This window comes from Vombatus ursinus, unplaced genomic scaffold (assembly GCF_900497805.2).
Source record: "Vombatus ursinus unplaced genomic scaffold, bare-nosed wombat genome assembly UNPS02014819.1, whole genome shotgun sequence".
NCBI lineage: Eukaryota > Metazoa > Chordata > Mammalia > Diprotodontia > Vombatidae > Vombatus > Vombatus ursinus.
In genome coordinates this window covers 1,287,151-1,305,874 of record NW_020954597.1, presented here as the reverse complement: position 1 = coordinate 1,305,874, position 18,724 = coordinate 1,287,151, and the positions used below count along the sequence as shown (strand labels likewise).

The 18,724-nt window shown below is 52.4% G+C and overlaps 2 protein-coding genes across 5 annotated transcripts in view; one reads left to right on the top strand and one right to left on the bottom strand.

The window, feature by feature from the left end:
- The window catches only part of EDA (ectodysplasin A), a 191,280-nt gene extending 185,267 nt beyond the window's left edge, over positions 1-6,013 (top strand). Inside the window, exon 8 of the mRNA XM_027836809.1 lies at positions 1,589-6,013. Coding sequence (XP_027692610.1) covers positions 1,589-1,840 — 252 coding nt within the window. The 3' untranslated portion in view covers positions 1,841-6,013. The remainder of the gene's footprint in view (positions 1-1,588) is intronic.
- Positions 6,014-12,099: 6,086 nt separating this feature from the next.
- The window catches only part of AWAT2 (acyl-CoA wax alcohol acyltransferase 2), a 60,572-nt gene continuing 53,947 nt past the window's right edge, over positions 12,100-18,724 (bottom strand). For all 4 annotated transcript variants that reach the window (XM_027836725.1, XM_027836727.1, XM_027836726.1 and 1 more), the window contains exons 2-7: positions 18,361-18,471; positions 17,898-17,968; positions 17,606-17,810; positions 15,336-15,510; positions 14,855-15,054; positions 12,100-13,754 (exon numbers count right to left, since the gene is read on the bottom strand). In XM_027836725.1, the coding sequence (XP_027692526.1) occupies positions 13,600-13,754; positions 14,855-15,054; positions 15,336-15,510; positions 17,606-17,810; positions 17,898-17,968; positions 18,361-18,471 (917 nt within the window). In that variant the 3' untranslated portion in view covers positions 12,100-13,599. The remainder of the gene's footprint in view (positions 13,755-14,854; positions 15,055-15,335; positions 15,511-17,605; positions 17,811-17,897; positions 17,969-18,360; positions 18,472-18,724) is intronic.

Below are 18,724 nucleotides of genomic sequence, written 5' to 3'. Positions count from 1 at the left end.
TCCCCCTCTCCCCCTCTCCCCCTCTCCCCCTCTCATTTAAGCCCCTCTTTCTTTCTTTGCCTATGCCTTGGGCACACTGGGCCCTGGCAGGCATCTCCATTAGGGGAGATGACAGAGCCTAAAGCTTGGGCCTTCTCTAAGGTGTCAGGCCGAGAGACGGCCAGACCAGCTGAGCGATGGGGAGCCCAGCCATTAACAAGATTGGCCCAACTGGTCTCAGGTGTCCGTTGTTAGTTCAGAACCTGGTCCCCCACCGTGGGAATCCCAGAATGGCAGGCTTGAGAGGGACTGCAGAGGGGACCTCGTCCAAGCCGGGATCATCTTTGGCAACATCCTCAGCCAGCTCCTGACGAGCCCCAGAATGTGTGGTGCTGCCCTTCCCCACCCCCAGCTCTTCACTTCTGGGCCTGCTCATGGGACTTGAGCAGAGCCAGCTCTGCCTCTCTGCCACCTGCAGCGCATCCCTTCTGGGCCAAGGGCGTGTGTCTCAACTGAGCCCCTGGAGAAGGGCAAATGCACATTATCTTAGCTGCCTGGCCACTCAGGTCATGGATTTGTACTTTTTTTTCAGGGCCTGAGGCTGAGCAAGGAAGTGAGTAAATAGTCTCTGTTGCTGAACCCCACAGCCTCTACTATAGCACTCTGCCAGGAAGTAGTGACAGACAGACAGAAAGAAAGAAAGACAGAAAGAAAAACAGACAGAAAGAAAGAAAGAAAAAAAAGAAAGAAGGGAGGAAGGAAGAAAGAGAGGAGGAGGAGGAGGAGGAGGAGAGGGGGACAGAGGGAGGGAGGAAGGAAGAAGACAGGAAAGTTCATCTCGACGCTCTAGGATGAAGAACCTGGCCTTCATATGTCCTTGCCTGGTTGATTCTCTGGCTCTACTGCCCTTCCCTAAAATCAGCATATAAGACCTGCCCTTGTGCCAGGACTAAGGAGAGAATACCCGAGGCAAGTCCAAGGGGCCTCTCGAGGGCCTTATGAGGCTGCCCAAATCCCCAGCTGGCCTTGTGTGAACTTCCTGGCCAGCCACTCCTGGCCACTGTCCAGGACTCCCCTTGATAAAAGGAAGCTTGCAGGCTTCTTCAATTTCAGCAATCATCAGGGCTGGACAAAGGAACCTGGGAGATTATCCAGTTCCTCTGTCATTTTGCAGATAGGGAAACAGACCCAGAGACGGGAAGTGACTTCCCCAAGATCACACAGCAAGTCAGTGGCAGAACGAGGACTTGAACCCTGGTCTCCTGCCCTCCGCCCCAGAACTCTTTACCCTTAGCCTGGGCCTCAGAAGCCTTGGGGCGGCCAGCCCTCATCTTGGCCTGCAAAAGCTTTAGTGTGGCTCAGAAGCCTTGGAACAGCCTGGCCTGGGCCTCAGAAGCCTTGGGGCGGCCTGGCCTGGGCCTCAGAAGCCTTGGGGCGGCCCAGTCCTTAGAAGCCTTGGGGCGGCCCGGCCCTCAGCCTGGTTCTCAGAAGACTTGGGATGGCTGGGCCTAGCCCGGCCCTCAGCCTGGCAGGGGCTGGTCCTCCCTCCAGGGAGATGCCTGCACAGCCCTGCCCCATCTCACCCCTCCTTGTCCCCTCTCCCCCCCAGGTTTACTACATCAACTTCACGGATTTTGCCAGCTATGAGGTGGTGGTGGATGAGAAGCCCTTCTTACAGTGTACCCGGAGCATCGAGACGGGCAAGACCAACTATAACACGTGCTACACGGCAGGCGTGTGCCTCCTCAGGGCCCACCAGAAGATTGCCGTCAAGATGGTGCACGCCGACATCTCCATAAACATGAGCAAGCACAGCACGTTCTTTGGGGCCATCCGACTAGGCGAGGCCCCTGCTTCCTAGACTCTCCCTGGCTGGGAGGCCAGGACACCTGGGGCCGCCCCACCATTGCACAGTTTGGATGGAGATGTAGGCATCTTCCAGCCAAGGAGAGACAGAGGAGAGAGCGAGAGAGCCAGCTGCTCATGGTCTATTTATCCCCTAATTAGTGGCTTTCGGGCGAGCCGGCTTGCTGGGACCCCGGGGGAGGCAGGGGGTAGGGCCACTGGCCTCGGGAGGGCCAGGCCAGTCTTAGGACACTCAGCACCACTGGGCTCGGGATGAGGGGTGACCCACAAGCCCATCGCCTTCAGAACTCTGACACCGCCAGCTCTGTGGCGGCAGGCACTTCGGGGCAAGAACTGGCAGAGCCAGGAGCCAGGGAGGGAGCTGCCAAAGAGGCCCTCAGTTCAAACCCCCACCCTCAGGGCCCTTGGGCACCAGCACGAGTCAATGGTCCATTAGCATCCTGCCTTCACCACTTCCTCAGGCTCTTCCTCAGCATCTCTGGGCCTCACCTCCACAGTCCTTTCCACTCTGACTTCACCTTCCTGTCTGCAAGCTGAGGGCCTTGGACTAGATGGCTTTCCACCTGAACCTCTGCTTCTGGGCTCACCTTAAGTGGGCCTTTGCCGTGATGCAGTGTGAAGGGACAGAAGTGGGGAGGGGGGAGGGACAGAGCAAGCCCACAATGGGGCCCTTGGTATGGGCTGATGGCTGTGCTGGCTGCTCGGCCCTGACGGCCTGCAGGCCCCATTGAGGCCGCCTGCTTCGACTGAGAGGAGGCCCTCACTTGGTTTCCAGCCTCCATCCTCAAGTTTGCCCTGTCTCTGCCACACCCCTTCCCCCCCCCACCCCAGCATGCTGTAGTCTGGGCTCAGGAAATGGGACCATGGCCTTCTCCCTCATTTCCAGGGCCATCCTCAGCTCTCAGTAAATTCCTGCGATTGGGCCATGCACCCCCTCCACGCACACCCAGAATCTATACTCATCCCAAGCTGGCTATGGCTTCCATTCTCCCCACCAGAGAGCTCCTCGTCTGAGACCAAGAGCTTTTCCCATTTGATGTGACGACGCACAAAAGGCTTTCATTCTGCTTACAGAATTGTGCCCACTGGCAGGGGATTGGACCAGATGACTTCTGGTCGTCCCTTCAAGGTCAAGGATTCCAGAGGCTAAACCTTAGTTGTGTGAACTAGCCCAGCTGCCTTCCACCAGAAGGGTCTATTAAGTCCTCCCCGCCTCAGAGCTCCAGGGGATGCTGAACAGTGGGAGTGCTAGCTGACCAAGGAGGAAAGGGTGAGATGTGGCTGAAGAGTCCCCCTTCCCCGTGAGGCTCGGGCCGCTAAGGGAGTCCATGATCTGTGCCGGAGGTTGGCTTGAGGCCTCTGGACTGAGCGTCGCTTAGGCAGCAAGGTAGGACACCTAAGTGGGAGCCGATGGAAAGGGCGCTGGCCCTGGATTCGAATCATGCTTCTGCTGCTTCTACAAATGGGACCTTGGCCAAGTTGCTTTGCCTCCCAAGGACTGCAGTTCCCTCAGCTGGTTTCAGGACTCACAGCAGTCTTCCTCGCAAATGGACTTTAAGGAAGCTCCAGGATGGGTTTAGAACTAGTTGTCTGCTGGTTCCAAGGAGGCCACTCTTGCTCAGCACCAATCATTCCCTAAGTTACTTAGCTTGGTCCAAGGTAAAGCCCTATCGATAGATTGGGGTAGACCAAGGCCACCAGTCGGGACAGATGCTTTCATTTTCTTGAGTGTCCTAAAGTTTTTCTTCCACTCCCACCCCTATTGCCTGACTCTCCCACCGCAGCAGAGCCTGCAGAGGGGCTGCTGGGCAGTGAGAACTGCAGAGCTTGTGTATCCCCATGGCCAAGTGGCAAGAGGGGCCTGGGGTTACACTCTGTGGCATCTGCTAGTGACAGCCTTCGGACCTAAGGCCCTACAGACACCAACCCAGTGTGGGCCTCCCACCTCCTAGAAAGCTCGCTGTTCATGATCTTTTGGACAGTCAGACACAGAAGAGCTTGCCATTCCCCTGCTCATGCGGCCAAGTGGGACTCCCAAATGGACAGTCCACAGGAGAAAGGCACTGGAAGCCTACTGAAGAAATCCAGAGCCCTGGTATGTCCATTTCTTGGCAGCACTGGCCAGCCCGGTAGCTGCTGGGACTTCCGTACTGAGAGAAAAGGTCCATTAACCTTCAGACCCTATGTCCACTTGGTGTTGCGCCAAGCAGGGCTGCTGGTCCCCCATCACGCTAACTGAATCAGTGTCTACCTACCTCCTGAGGGCTATGAGGGAGGTGAAGGACCAAGCAGCCCCACTGGCGAGAGCTTGACGCCCAAGGAGAGACACAGAGGAGAAGTGGCAATGACACTGGAAAGTACCTTGGAGAGCTCCAGAGTCTCTGGCCCAAAAGACCTTCTTAAGAAAGACCAATTCTAGACGCTGGCAGAGCAGGAGTGAAACAGGAGGAAAGGGAAAGGGCTCCCATCCCTGCCTCTCTCAGCCCAAACTGTGGGGCACTGCATGGGGTTAGGTGCCCCAGGCAACCTTCCCCAGTCCCTTCCCAAAGAGAACCTGAGAGCTGGGGGTCTTTGCTCTTTCTGACAGGGATGGGGCCCGCTGTGGTTGCTGCAGAAGAGGCCTGTGGCTGCGTTTGGAAGTTACTTTGAGGTCAAAAGAATGGGGAGAAGTTGGAGGTGTGCCTCACTGACCTTCATTCGTTTGGCTTTCCCTGAGGGCTGGAAGACTAGAAGAAAGATTTGAATCCCTGCCCTGCCCCCTCCAACGGTGCTGAGGGCCCTTCTCCTTCATGTCATGACCACTGATGCAAGAAATAGGATGTGGCTTGTCCATCTGACTAATGGAGGCTTTGGCTCACTCAGTCCCAACAGCAAAGCCCTCAGGACACCCTGACTCAGCCCCTACCACAGCCCCAGCTCCTGCCGTGGTCAATTCCAATCAATCCAGCAGACATTTTTGAATGTCACTACTATGTGCCACACCCCAGGATCTAATAACAAGCATGAAACAGTCCCTGCCCTCAAGAGGCTTCTTTTCTCCAGCTAAAGCCCAAGCAGCCTCTATGTCCAGCCCTTGGTGACTGGAGCTGCTTGGGTTGGTGCAGTCAATTTGGGGTCCTCCCCCAGCCCTACCTACACACTGAGAAGAAAGTTAAAATAGCCTCATTGGGACTTTCCATTCTCCTTGAGGATCCTGGCTTTATTACCTCACAGCAACTGGAACCCAGATGGGTCTTGGTTCTGTGGGCCATATTATAGTCACCATGTAGGTTTTATTTAACCCATTTTAATAAATCTGCTATTCAACCAAAGCGAGATGTAACTAACCTCCTTGTGGGTTCCACCAGTCTCAACTTTATGCAGGTGAAGAGGTCAGCTGAGCAACCAGCCTCCCCTGTTTGCCCCGAGCTTCCTGCTTCCAGTGGGAAAGCATCAAGATCCCCACAGGAGACACTAGCACCTGGAGGCAGGCCCCTGTGGGGAAAAAAGGACAAAGGTCCAGTACACTAAATGCTTTCTGTAGGGTGCTCTGACTAGTGCTGGTCTTCTAGCCTGCGGGGCTCAGGCAGGGATGCAGGGGGGTGGCCCGTGGTCCAAGGTCCTGTCACAGTCACTGGACTCTACTTCCCCAACACCCACTTGGTGACACCCAGGCCAAAAGGAGCATCCCCTACCTTTTGAAGTCTTCCTGTTCCCCAAGTTTTGTATCAAGCTCAGGGCAGAGGTGCCGGTGTGAGCTGGGGGCTGGGAGCCCCAGTGCAAGGCTGTATGAAAGAGCTTGGGATGGTAGGGTGCTGGTGCCAGCTGAGCCTGGGCTGCTCCCAGTCCAGGAACCAGGACAGGCTCCAATCCTCTGCAGGAGGCTGGAGGCCCAAACGGACTGCCTCTCCTCTAAGTCTCTGCACTCTGCTCTTAAAACCCCATTGGGTCCCTCCAAGAAGGGCTGGGGCAGCTGGCACCTCTTACTTGGATAGGATGTCTCTGTGACTCAGTGCAGGTGGGCCAAGCAGGCCCAAGAGATGCCTAGTGTGGGAGCACAGGCTTGCTGCGGTTTGGTGGAGCTGCTCTGTGTATATCACATATACATACTGTATATATAAGCCAGGTTGTAAGTTTGTGTAAATGAATGGTTTGTTCTTGGCCAATAAAAGCATTTCCCCCCATGAGAGGTTGGACTTGTTTGCAAAGTGCTGGCCCCTAATCCCACCAACCAGAGAGCCCCTGCTCTGTGAAAGGTCCAAGGTCTTCTTGTTACCCAGGCCCCACCCTGTGAGGGAAGGAGAGAACCAAGTTACCTCCAAGCCACCAAGGCCCAAAGAACAAGGTGTCCCTGAGCCAACACCCTCCCCTTCCCCCCACCTTTTCTCAGAGCTGCATACCTTGGGTCACCCCTAAGGCAAGGCCAGGGCCCAGGCCTAAGCAACATGCAAATGGGCCTTTTTCCCAAGCAGTGAGATAATGAGTCTACCCACCAGCTGAGCTCAGGGATCTCAGTATGCCGTAGCTGGGGTCTGAGGCCCTGAGAGCCCCTTCTCAGGCCCCTCGTGGGGCTTTGGGGCAGCCAGTTCCATGGTCTCGATAATTCCACAGAGAGTCCAGATGACAAAGAGATTCCCAGGATGCTGAAAGGCCCAGGCCAGAGCTCTAGGCATTCATGTCTCCCCCTCGGTGTACCAGGAGAAGAGGTGGAATAGAAGCATTGACCAGCAGGGTTTCTGCAGCTGAGCCCTGGTCACAGAGCTGAAGCTCTGCTCTATATAGGAAATGAGCATCCGTGGGAAATTCGATGACTCTTTAAACACCCGCCCTCCAGGAGCTCAGGAAAATGTACCCTCCGACACAAAAAGGAGCTAAGCAGAGGCTGAATGAACCACTTGCCTTGGTCTCATTGTTTGATGGGCCCGGGAGAGGCAGACACCCACTCAACGGCAGATGTTGTAGGCCAAACTAACAGACGTGGTGTAGTGAAATCACCAGTCCTCAAGGCCTTTTTTTATTCATTTTGAACTTAAATACAGAAAGATTAAAAAAAGAGAATATGTACATAGCACAACATAAAAAGAGGATTCTCTAAAACCATAAATTTACATTTCACACTGTTTACTTTTTGAGAAAAACTAAGTATTACATGTCGTTTTCAAAACTCCTCTGCCTTCCATGCTTCCTTCGAAAGTTTCTTCTATTCTCAGCTGTGCACTTTTTCTATTTTTGCCCCTTCCACCCCACCCCGCCCTAGAGATGGCTGCCATTAGACACAAATATGTGTGTGTGCTTATGTGTGTATGTGTATGTAAAACCATACTATACATACTTCCATTTATGAGTTCGTTGTCTGAAAGTCGATAGCATCTTCCTTCACAGGTCCTTTGTAGTTGATTTGAGTATTTATAAGACTCAAATTGACTTAGTCACTCAAAGTGTTCTTAAAACAATATTGCTTTAAGAGAGCATGGAGTAGTTTATCTGTCAGATTTATGAATAAGGGAAGAATTTGGGACCAAAGAAGACATAGCATTACAAAATGTAAATTAGATCATTTTGATTATATAAAATTTAAAAGGTTTTGCACAAACAAAACCAATGCCATCAAAATTATTGGGGGAAAAAGTTTGTAACAAGCATCTCTTGATAAAGGCCTCATTTCTCAAATATATAAAGAACTGAGTCAAATTTAGAAGAATACAGGTCATTCCCCAATTGATAAATGGTCAAAGGATACGAACAGGCAGTTTTCAAAGAAATCAAAGCTATCTATAGTCATATGAAAAAGTTCTCTAAATCACTATTGATCAGAGAAATGCAAATTAAAACAACTCTGAGGTACCATCTCACTCCTATCAGAGTGGCTAACGTGACAAAAAGGGAAAATGCTCAAAGTCGGAGGAGATGTGGGAAAATTGGAACACTAATGCATTGTTGGTGGAGTTGTGAACTGATCCAACCATTCTGGAGAGCAATTTGGAACTATGCCCAAAGGGCTATAAAAATGTGCATACCCTTTGACCCAGCAATAACACTGCTAGGGCTGTATCCCAAAGACATCCAAAAAAGGGGAAAAGACCCACATGAACAAAACTATTTACAGCAGCTCTTCTTGTGGTAGCTAAGAATTGGAAATCAAAGGAATGCCTATCAATTGGGGAATGGCTTAACAAGCTGTGGTATATGATTGTGATAGAATAGGATTGTGCTATAAGAAATGACAAACAGCGTGATTTCAGAAAAACCTGGAAAGTCTTACATGAACTGGTGCATAGCGAGGTGAACAGAACCAGGAGAACTTTGTACACAGTAACAGCCACATTGTTTGATGAAGAGCTGTGAATGACTTAGCTCTTCTCAGCAATACAATGATCTAAGACAATCCCAAAGGACTCATGAAGCCTGCTATCTACCTCCAGAGAAAGAACTGATATTGATTGAATGCAGTCTGAAGCATGCTATTTTTCACTCTTTCATTTTTTTTCTTTCATTCAACTCTTCTTGTACAAAATGACTAAGATGGAAATATTTTACATTTAAAAATACAATGATTGCATTATTTAAAAAAAAAACAAACCTATTGCTGTTACTCTATACAACGCTCTCTTGGTTCTGCTCATTTCACTCTTGATTATTTCATGCCTCAGATCCTTAAGAATTTAGAAGGAGCCCACCGGCGAAATGACAGACATGTCCCCCCAGCATGGCTAAGTGCTTGTGACAAGCCATCACAAGGCTCCAGGGCTGCTTTGCTCTCTTTGGTTCCTGCCCCACATTCATATGGAACTCTGGGGCCCCAAATCCGACAGACTCATTTCCGTACTAGGGAAGCTGACAAAATCGAGAATAAAGGGAAAGGAAACCTGAAGAAATGTGACTTAAGTCTAACTTCCTGGGGGAATAGCAGCTGGGTTCCTGGAAGGGGAAAGTGAGCTTGGCCTATCGACTAGACTACCCCCTCCCATCTTCCCTATTTGGGGGAACTGTGCAGCTGGACGGCACTCCCAGTTTACCTAGGTTCAAAATTTGGGTGTCATATTTAACTCATCTTTCCCACTCCCCCATCTTATCCATTGTATCTGCACAGTCTCTCTCCTAGTCATTCCCTCACGTCCACTGCCACTACGCCTCCAATGTCTAGGCTCTCATTGCCTCTTGCCTGGAAAACTGTTATGGCCTCCTACGTGGGCTCCCGGTCTCCAATCTGCCCTTTGTGCTTCTGCCACGTACCATGCTGCTGCACTGCTCAAAAAACTTCAGGGACTTCCCATGTCCCCAAGACGAAAAAATAGCCTGGCATTCCAGGCCCTAGGCACTCTGGCACTAACCTAACATCTTCTAGCACTCCCTTTCATGAATATAATGCTGTAACCAAACTGGCCTGCTAGCTAGGTCCCAGTCTTGCTCTGCCCTGTCCCACCTCCATGCCTTTGCATATGCCTCACCCCATCTCTGAAACAGATCTCCACATTCCCACTTACTAAAATTCTTTCCCTTCCTTCAAGACCCAGCTTAGGCACCACCTTGTCTCAGAGGCCTTCTCTGATCTCTGACCTCCACCCCTCCACCCAGGTAGAGGAGATCACAACCTACCTCTGCAACCTCCCCTTTTTATAATCTAATGTCTAATAGAGTTAATTTTGTGTGCTTCTCACATCCTTGAGGTCAGAGACTGTCTCATAGAATCTCAGAGTTCGAAGGGTCGGCAGGCAGGCAGCCAAAGAAAAAATCCCCAAGACGAGGTCAGCCTTTGCTTGAAGAACTTCGGTGAAGGGAGACCCACCACCTCCCAAGGCATAACCCATCCTGCTTTGGGCTAGCTCATATCCAGTCGTATCTGTCTCTCTGCTCCTAGGTGTGTCCTTTGGGACCAAACAGAATGAGTCTTTTCTCTCTTCCACTTGATGGCATTTCTAACAGAGCCTGGTGGTGCTTTACAAATAGTAAGCACTTTTAATAGGTATTTGAAGACAGGAATCATCACATTTTTTTCATCTTAGTATATCCTCAGCATTCAGCACAGGTGCCTTGCAATAGGTGCCTAATAAATGTCAACAGAGTTTAATGGAATGGAAGATGAGATGTTTTTGAGGGGAAAACCATGTGAGGGAAATCATGTGAAGGAAAGCCACGGGCGTAATTATTATTGATTTTCAGGGGGCCTTGCTAAGGTTCTAGACTCACCACACTTCCTCTCCCTCTTCAATCCTTTGCCTTCTGGCTTCAGACAATCAACCAATAAACATTTATCAAGCACCTACTGTGTACCAGGCACTGTGCTAAGCACTAGGAATACAAAAAGGCAAAAGACAATCTCTGCCCTCAAGGAGCTTCTGATCACTGCTCTGCTGAAACTGCTCCCTCTGAGGTCCTCAATGATGTCACCAAGTCACAGAGAACTAAGCAGCCAGGAGATAGCTGGAAACCAGTTAGCAAGGTAACTTCTACCCAGGTGTCTAGTTAGATTGAATCATAGAATCAGATTTCTGCTTGTGGGGTGCAGTTTGCTTTAGGACAGAGTACAAACACCCAACATAAACAAAGGCTCACCTGAGCCCCCCAGCCTGACAAACAGGTATGTGTGGCCACAAGGGTTAACCAAGAGAGGGACTAGAAAGAAAGAGCAAAAGCCCTGAGGATCTCCCTTCAAGCAAGGACAGAAGGCAAGCAAGAACTGTGGGCACCTGGCAGTGTGTAACGTTGACGTTTCTGCTAATACCAAACACAACCCAAGAACACCCCCAAGTACGCTCAAAGTGCAAGTTGGTCTCCATCGTAGAGGAGAAAGTGAAAGGACCAGAAGACTGTCTCTACTGTCCGGGTGACTGGGGACAATAAAGTGTTCCTTTAATGGAAGAAGTGTTTCAAGTGAAAAACAGGAAAATGATGTGAATGGAGTCAGAGGGGAATCCTAACCTGGGCCAGGAAGTTGGAGGGCAGAAGGATGTGACATAGTGAAGGAAGGGGAAAAAAAAAACCACTGGCCATGTGGGCAAAGGATACCACCACAAGGCATCTAGAAAGCCTTGCCAACAATGACCAAGTCCTAGGCAAAATCCCAAAAGACTGCTGCCTCAAAGTAGAGGAATCTGAAAAGAGGAGAGTATTTAGGGACTAATCCACTGCCACAAATGATGGTGTCTAAGAGCAGCGTTTGGATCTGGGGGCCGTGGCTTAAGATGACGAAATGAGGGACTTGACCGGGAATTGGATATCCTTACAGCCAGAAGAATCCATCTGCCCGCAGCCTTGGAAATCGGAAAAGAGAGACAAAGAGAGGAAAGTGTCTACATCTTTCTATGCCAAGCTTGATATCAGAAAAAGTAGCAAGTACAGCATAGGAGGAAGAATAATGAAAGAGGGCCAGTGACTAACAGGAAGCAATGTCCATGAAGAGAGCCAGCAATGCCACCTCACATGTCAAAGTGTGAGTGCAAAAGGGAACCGGAGGTCCTAGTACAAGGAAGCAAGCGAGACAGTAGAGGTGGCATAGACCTTGTGATTGGGTTGTAGATAAAAAGCTGGGGGGGGGGGAGCGACATCCTATATGAAGAAGACATGTGAGACTCATGTGAGGAAATCCAGGAAGCACAGGGGTGAAGGAAACATGGCTGAGAGCACTGGGATGAGGACCAACTGGAGAAGGAGTGGAAGAGGTGTGGTTTTAGGAGTGCACCACAGGCTACTTGGGTTCTAGAAACATCCCAAACCTAGCACAGAAACATGAAGTCGTAGTGACTGCACACTTCAACTATCCAGACACCTGAGGGAGCTCCAACCAAAGCAGAGAAGCCACTAAGTTGGGGGCTTGCTTTGATAATCAAGGGGATCTGTAACTGCAGAAATAGAAATGACTCATGAGCAAGTAATCCAAGTTCCAACTTCAAATTTGGGATTGGGAAGAAAAAGTTAGAGTGGCCGTGACGGAGAAAAGACTGGAGACTGTGCCAAGCGACGAGCCGCTAGAGGGAACGGGGGATGTCGGCCCAGGCCACGAAGGGTATACAAGTGCTGCGCTTGGGTTTAGACTTGTTCTTCTTGGTCCCTAGAGAACAGGACTGAGGGCAGTGAGATGAGAGAGAGAGAGAGGGAGAGAGAGAGAGGGAGAGAGAGAGAGGGGGAAAGAGAGAGGAGAAAGGATAGAGGGGGGGAGAGAGAGGGGGGGAGAAGGGGAAAGAGAGAGAGGGGAGAAGAGAGAGAGGAGAGAAGAGAGAGAGGAGAAAAGAGAGAGAGAAGAGAGAAGAGAGCGAGAGAGAAGAGGAGAGGGGGGAGAGAGAGAGAGGAGAGGAGAGATTGATTTAAGCTTGATGTCAGGAAACCAACCAATGAGAGCTGTCCAAGAGTAAGGTCGTGAAAGGTCTTCAAGCATAGCCCAGCTGGAGATTGCACCAGGGGTGACCTTGACCTCTAAGTGGCCTTCGAGCTCTAAGGTCTGTAAGTCCCTGAAGGGTGGCCTCTGTCCCCAAGCTTCACTCTCCCACTTTCAGTTCTCATTCTTCTTTGCTGTTTCTGTGCCTGCTGACTGCCCTCTCTTCTTTGGTGCCTGCTGACTGCCCTCTCTTCTTTGGTGCCTGCCTCCTTGGCTTCCATGAGCCCCCATTTTTCAGGTTCTCCTGCCTCCCTCATCACTCCTTTTTGCCTTCTCTTGATTCCCTCTGCTCTGTCCCTCTACGTCAGCCTCTTCACTGGCATCACCTGGCACGGGTGCCCGAGTGATTCCCAAAGCCACATGGCTACCCAGCAGGCTCTCTGTGCCATGTTTCCTGGAGCCTCGCTAAACACCTGCTCTTCTTTCTTCCTTTGCAATGTCTGTTGGTGGCTGCACCACCCACGTACCCCTGCTTAGGAGACTACTCGGCATGTTTCGCTTGGGGTCCCGTCAGTCACCAGGTGTCATTCCCGCCATGACCATCGGTCACCACAGCCTCTCACCCATCAAATCAGTCCAAGCTCCTAAGCCTGGCATTTGAGGCCTCCACAATCTGGCTCTAATAGCCTTGACCAGTCCAAGCTTGCATGGGTCCCCCTCTCAGAATTCTGTTTGGCTTGACATCCCTGGAATGTCGCCTTTGTCTTCTGGCTTGGGGGCCTCTACAACTACCATTCCCCCTGCCTGCGATGTCCTCCCATAAGAGCTCCTTCTGGTGATGTCCTTCAAGGCCCCACTCAAATGCTGCCTCCCCCAGGAGGCCTTCCCAGCCCACCCCCATCAAGACATGCTCTCTCCTTCCACTGATTGTGTAGCACTTTATACGCCTCCCATGTACCTGTATTCATTCTCTTGCATACAGTAGTTGTCTGTGTCCATGTTTTCTCCCCTTACCAAACTGGAAGCTCCATGAGGGCAGGCCCCATGTCTCAGAGAACCTTTGTATCTCTCCCCCCCAGACCTTGTTGTGTATTTGGCACTTAATAAATACTTCTGGAACTGCATTTCAGGAGGCATTTTTATTGGCTGTCCAATGGTATACTGTGCCCTAAGGAAGAGTTGCCACCCCCACACAAGAAATCGTGAGCCCCCTGCTAATCTCATGCCTTGCCTGGCCCTGTGCCACTTCTCTGCCTCCAGAAGCCCAAGGCATGAAGAATTGAAACAATCACCTGGCTCAACCCAGTGGGAGAGGCTCCAAGCTCTCTTTATCTGCCCCTATCTGCCCCCCTAGCTGAGTCTCCGCGTCCAGCAAGTCCACCCACAGCTCCCGTACATGCATATCCTTGCCTGCTTCCTTAACATCTCCCTCCTAAGACGCGAAGCTTGCTGATGGGCAGCTTTCAGACAAACTCCAGCTCCTGGCTCTCCGAGATCCCATATTGGACCTTATGCTCATCAAACAGCTTCCGCAGGGCCGTGAGGTACAGAGCGTGGTATTTGTCCACCGTCTCCTGGCTTGGGTTCTCTATCTTAGGGATCGGTAGGGGCTTCCCAACTGCCAGGGCAGAAAACGAAAATGGGAAGGCATCAGAATCACTCCCTCCCTGGAAGGGACCGTCAGCAGCAAACCCTGGACTGAGGCCTTCCCTCCCCTTTCCCTTTCCTCCTCTCTTTTCCCCTTCTCTTCCCTACCTTCTCCACCCCTTCCCCTAGCTTGAACAGTGACTCTCGGAAGCCCCTGACTCTCCAGACTCTTTTACTGGGAAGGATCATAGACATCATTGAGTCCAAAGGAGTCATTTCTTTAGGTTTCACACAAGTTGGGCACAGGATGAGGGGGGCACAGGGTGAGGTGGGCACAGGGTAAGGGGGGCACAGGGTGAGGGGGGCACAGGGTGAGGGGGGCACAGGATGAGGGAGGCTCAGGGAGAGGTGGGCACAGGGTGAAGGGGGCACAGGGTGAGGGGGGCACAGGATGAGGGGGCACAGGATGAGGGAGGCACAGGGAGAGGTGGGCACAGGGTGAAGGGGGCACAGGGTGAGGAGGGCACAGGATGAGGGGGCACAGGGAGAGGTGGGCACAGGGTGAAGGGGGCACAGGGTGAGGGGGCACAGGATGAGGGGGCACAGGATGAGGGGGCACAGGATGAGGGAGGCACAGGAGGTGGAGATGAGAGTAGGATGAGGGGACTGGGAGGAGCATAGGCTTGGGAACTGGAAGGATCCTTAGGACAGACTGTAGAAATCATCCAGCCCAACCCCCTTGTTTTCCAGATGAGGAAACTGACACCAAACCTGCTGCCCTGTGCTGTATGCCTCCTCCAAGACACAAGGGGTCTGTCTTGGGAACCTTTGGATCCCTCATCTTGTCCCCACCTTCACAGCACTAAGGCCCCCAAGAGCTCTTCGTGATTTCAGGGATCTGTCCTTTTGCCAGGATGCCCACGCCCTCCACGTACACAGACGGCAGCCTGTCTGTGCCTGGGTAGATGGCCAATCCCCCTGGGGCTAGCCTGGGGAGGAGCTAGGGGCTGCTGCCTGCCCTCATGACCTCCCTGGCTTGCTCAGGCCTGTCCGCAGCCAGCACTGCCTTGCTTCTGCGACTGAGCCTGGAGCGAGAGGCAGTGTCGGGTCTCAGCCAGACAAGGGACTCACTGATGGTGGTGATGGGCCGGTTGTAAGGCAGAAGGCCCCAGGAGTTCTCAGTGAAGCCACGGCCATAGAAGGCGCAGGGGTAGATGTGCACCAACCTCTGAAACCATTGCTGCAAGTGGTTGACCCAGCCTCCTGGAGTGAAGACGTGCTGGTCATAGATTTCATTTTCTCCAAAGGAGTAGGAGGGGACCAGGGCCACCCTGTGGAGATAAGGGGGATGAGGAGGGAGGGGCAGCCTCCCCTGGGCCCCTTCCCTTCCCTTCCCTTCCCTGTCTGGCTAAGGCTGGGCCCCAGGGGCCTCTCCCCCTCTTCCTTCAGCAACAAGGGATCCCAGCAGGCCAGTCTGTTCACTGCCACCGTATCCCTCACCCCAGACTCCATCCAGGTCATCCCCTGAGCTCCCTAAGGGCCTTTCTTCATCCCCTAAGGGCTGGCAGAAGGGAGCAAGGACCCCAGGCCCACCCCAGGCCAGGCCACCTACCCGTGCTGGAGGGCCCTGCGCACAAAGCCCTGACGTTTCTTCAGAACAAGTGTGGAGATGCCGGGCCTGCCATAACGGCACTCAGCCAGGCCGCCCACCACCACCACCACAGCATTGCCGGAGCCTTTGCTGCTCAGCAGGTAGTCCATGGAGGCTCGGCTCACAGAACATGCTCCTAAAGGGCAGAGAAGCTCAGAAGGGCCACAAAATCTGCTACAGCTGCCGGGCAGGGTAGGCCGGGTGCCAGGCAGGGCAGGGGCCAGGTGGAGCAGGGCAATCTGACTGGGCCTGAGTCCAGAGGCTTCATGAGGCAGGAACCTGGACTAGGGCTCTGTATCCCGCATTCGTTAACTTCAGGATATAGCCTGGAGTCTCCTTAGTTAAGGGGTAAAGTTGAGGGCAAGGGGAATAGAGAAGGAGAACGGGGAGGTTCTTTTCCTGGGGTTGTGTGCCCTGATCTTGGGTGGACAGATGGGTCTCACATGCACTAATGGCACAACCCCCTCATTGTTTCCCCATTGGGAAAGGGCAATGCCAGTCTCCACAGAAGCATCAGGAGGTCGAGGGGCCCAGCCCCAAATGGCTTCTATCTGAGTAAAGAGTCCACAGGGACACCTCTGTTCTCCAAGGATCTCGAGAGGGCAGGGTCCTCCAGGGGTCATTTAGCCCAGCCCCAGGCCTCCAAGCCCAAATGTCCCAATCACACCACTTCAGAAGCTTAGAAACAACAAAGTCCCTATTATCCCAGGGCCTGCTTTCCCCGGGCCTCCAGACTTTTCAAGACTCAAACCTCCCAAATGATGGTCTGCCCTTTCCCTGGCTCTGCCAAAGTGTCTAGATGCAACTGGAGGCCCTCCCACAATGCTCACCCAGAATTTAGCACAATAGAGAGCAACACCCCACTTCCCCATCCCCATGTGGTAGATGAAGCATGCACTCAGAGGTCTCAGCAGACAGTGTAGCCTAGCCCAGCCCAGCCCAGCCTTTTCAACTGTGGAATGAGGTCTGTGTTCACCCTTCCTGGTTCCCTGGAACCCCAGCCTTACAGTGGCCATTCCCAGCTTGTATACACCTCACCCTAAGGGTTAGAGCAAGAGATCTCTCTCCCCAGTTCCCAGAGACAGCTCAGTTGAGGAATCCAACTGACTCAAAATCTGGTAGATCAGAATGAGAAAGGAAATGGGAGTGGGAGGGGAAAGGTAGGCTAGGTATCCCAGACTCCCAGAATCAAAGCTAGAAGGGGCCCTAGAGACCATCCCCATTATCACATGCTCCACAAATCGGCCTCCAGCCTCTGCAGGGAGCAGGAGCCCCGCCCTGTCCAGCCCAGCCCTGCCCAGCCCAGCCCAGCCCAGCCCAGGCCACCTGTGGTTAGCCCACTGCTTCTCAGGGGTGTTGTTCCTGACCTCAAGACTAAATCTGCCTCCCTGCACCTTCCCCCCATTACTTCTGCTGGGGCTGCCCTCTAGAGCCACACGGAACAAGTCTAATTGATCTGGCACAGGACAGAAAAGCAGCATAGCTGGCTCTCCAAAGTCTTCTTGCCTCTAAACTGAATAGCCGGATAGCCCCAGCTCCTCGATAGCTGTCCCAGTGGCCCTTCCCATGGAAAGTCCAGCCGTCAATGCCCCTTCTCTCCTGAACACCAGCTGGCGCCTCTCCTCTCAAAAGGCAGCCCCCCCCCTCAGAACCTACAGTGCAGAAGAGTCTCCCCACCCTGTACTTCTGCATCAAGACATTTCAGATCTTAGTATAGGGCTGGACATTTGTCCCCATTAAACTGTCCCTAATTAGGTCCAGCCCAATGGTGGATTCCAAAGCTGTCATCCAGCTTTCTCTGCATGTGTGCCTTCACCTAAGTCTTTAATACCAATGTTGGGCAGAATATTACTAATCACTGTAGCTAGTAGGACTGGAATCATATTTTAAAGTCAACAAAGCAGTCCAGGTATCGGCTCCTGTGATCCTCATTTGCCCAGAAGAGGGCTGAAGATGGACCCCTGAGGCACTCCATCAGAGACATCCCTGTTTCTTTGTCTCGTCAGGTCTGTGTGTGTCCCCAGGTGGATCTGTTTGTTCCTAGGTGGGCTGACGAACGTGAGCCCTCATATGGAATTATCTGGTGGAGGACAGAAGGGACCTTCTTATAGAGGTGTGAGCGATAGGAGCCTATGAGAGATGGAAACATTGGCCACTCCCACACCCCACAGCTAATCACCAGCCTTTCAGACCCATCTCCTGGGTGAAGGCGTGGTCACCAAGCAACTCACCACTAGACATCACGTATTCCCTAAGGACGGGCACCCAGAAGAAGGCTCCCAAGGTGAGTAAGTGTGGGGTGATGCCGGGGAAGATCCTGGAGAAGCCAGAGGCCTCAGTAGCAAAGTGGCAAAAGGCGCTGTGCGACATGAGCCCATGGGGGTGAGTTGCGATGATGTAATTGTGTCTGGGGGATAAGTCATGAGTCTTCACCATCTGGGGAAGAGGGGGAGACTGAGTCAAGAAGGAAGGTGGACCAAAAGGCAGCAAAGGGCCAGGACCAGGATGTAGAGATCTACTCACCTTGAGTGGAAAGTAATCTCTGTATTGTTTCCATAGGCACCAACCTCTCACCCAGTCTGACCTCCGGCCACCTGCAAATATACCAGAACCTCCCCAAACTTGCTCCCCCAGCCCTTAGGGCCAAAGTTGCAGAGGGCCAGAGCTTCCCCCTCTGGGTGCTCTCAATTCTCCACCACAATCACTCTGTCAGTATGACTAGCCCCATTTTACAGGAGAGCAAATGGAGGATAAAAGGCATGAATCCAGTTGCCCAGGGTTGCATAGGATATACCTCAAAGCTGGGACCAGACCTTTTGACTACAGGTCCCAAGTGCTTTCTGCCATTCTGCACCACACACTGCTCCACCCCCAGAAATGAGGCCCAGCTGGGACCAAGCACCCCTTCCTGCCTGGGTTTATGTTTTAGTCCATGCTCAGGCCTCTCCCCCACTCCAGCTCCCCAACAACCCCTCCAGGGCCCTACCTTGCTGAGGGGTCTTCCAGTCAAAAATCAGCCAGATAATTGTGAGCCCAGCCAGCGGCCAGTACGGTGTGAACACCACCAGGTAGAGGTGGGAAAAGACCACAAAAAAACCTGAGAGAATCACAGCAAAGCATTAAAGGGGAAATCAGCTACAACTCCTAGCAAATCACACACACTCACAACACACACTGGTGGCCGCTGCTTCTCAGGGGTGTTGTTCCTGACCTCAAGCCTAAACCCTTTCAGTACCAAGTCAGCGGCACAAACATAGTCAGGAAGCAGAGACCTCAGAGTACAGAATCTCAGAGCAGGGACCCTAGAACACATAATGGCAGAGCTGAGGGGAGGGAGTGGGGAACCTTAG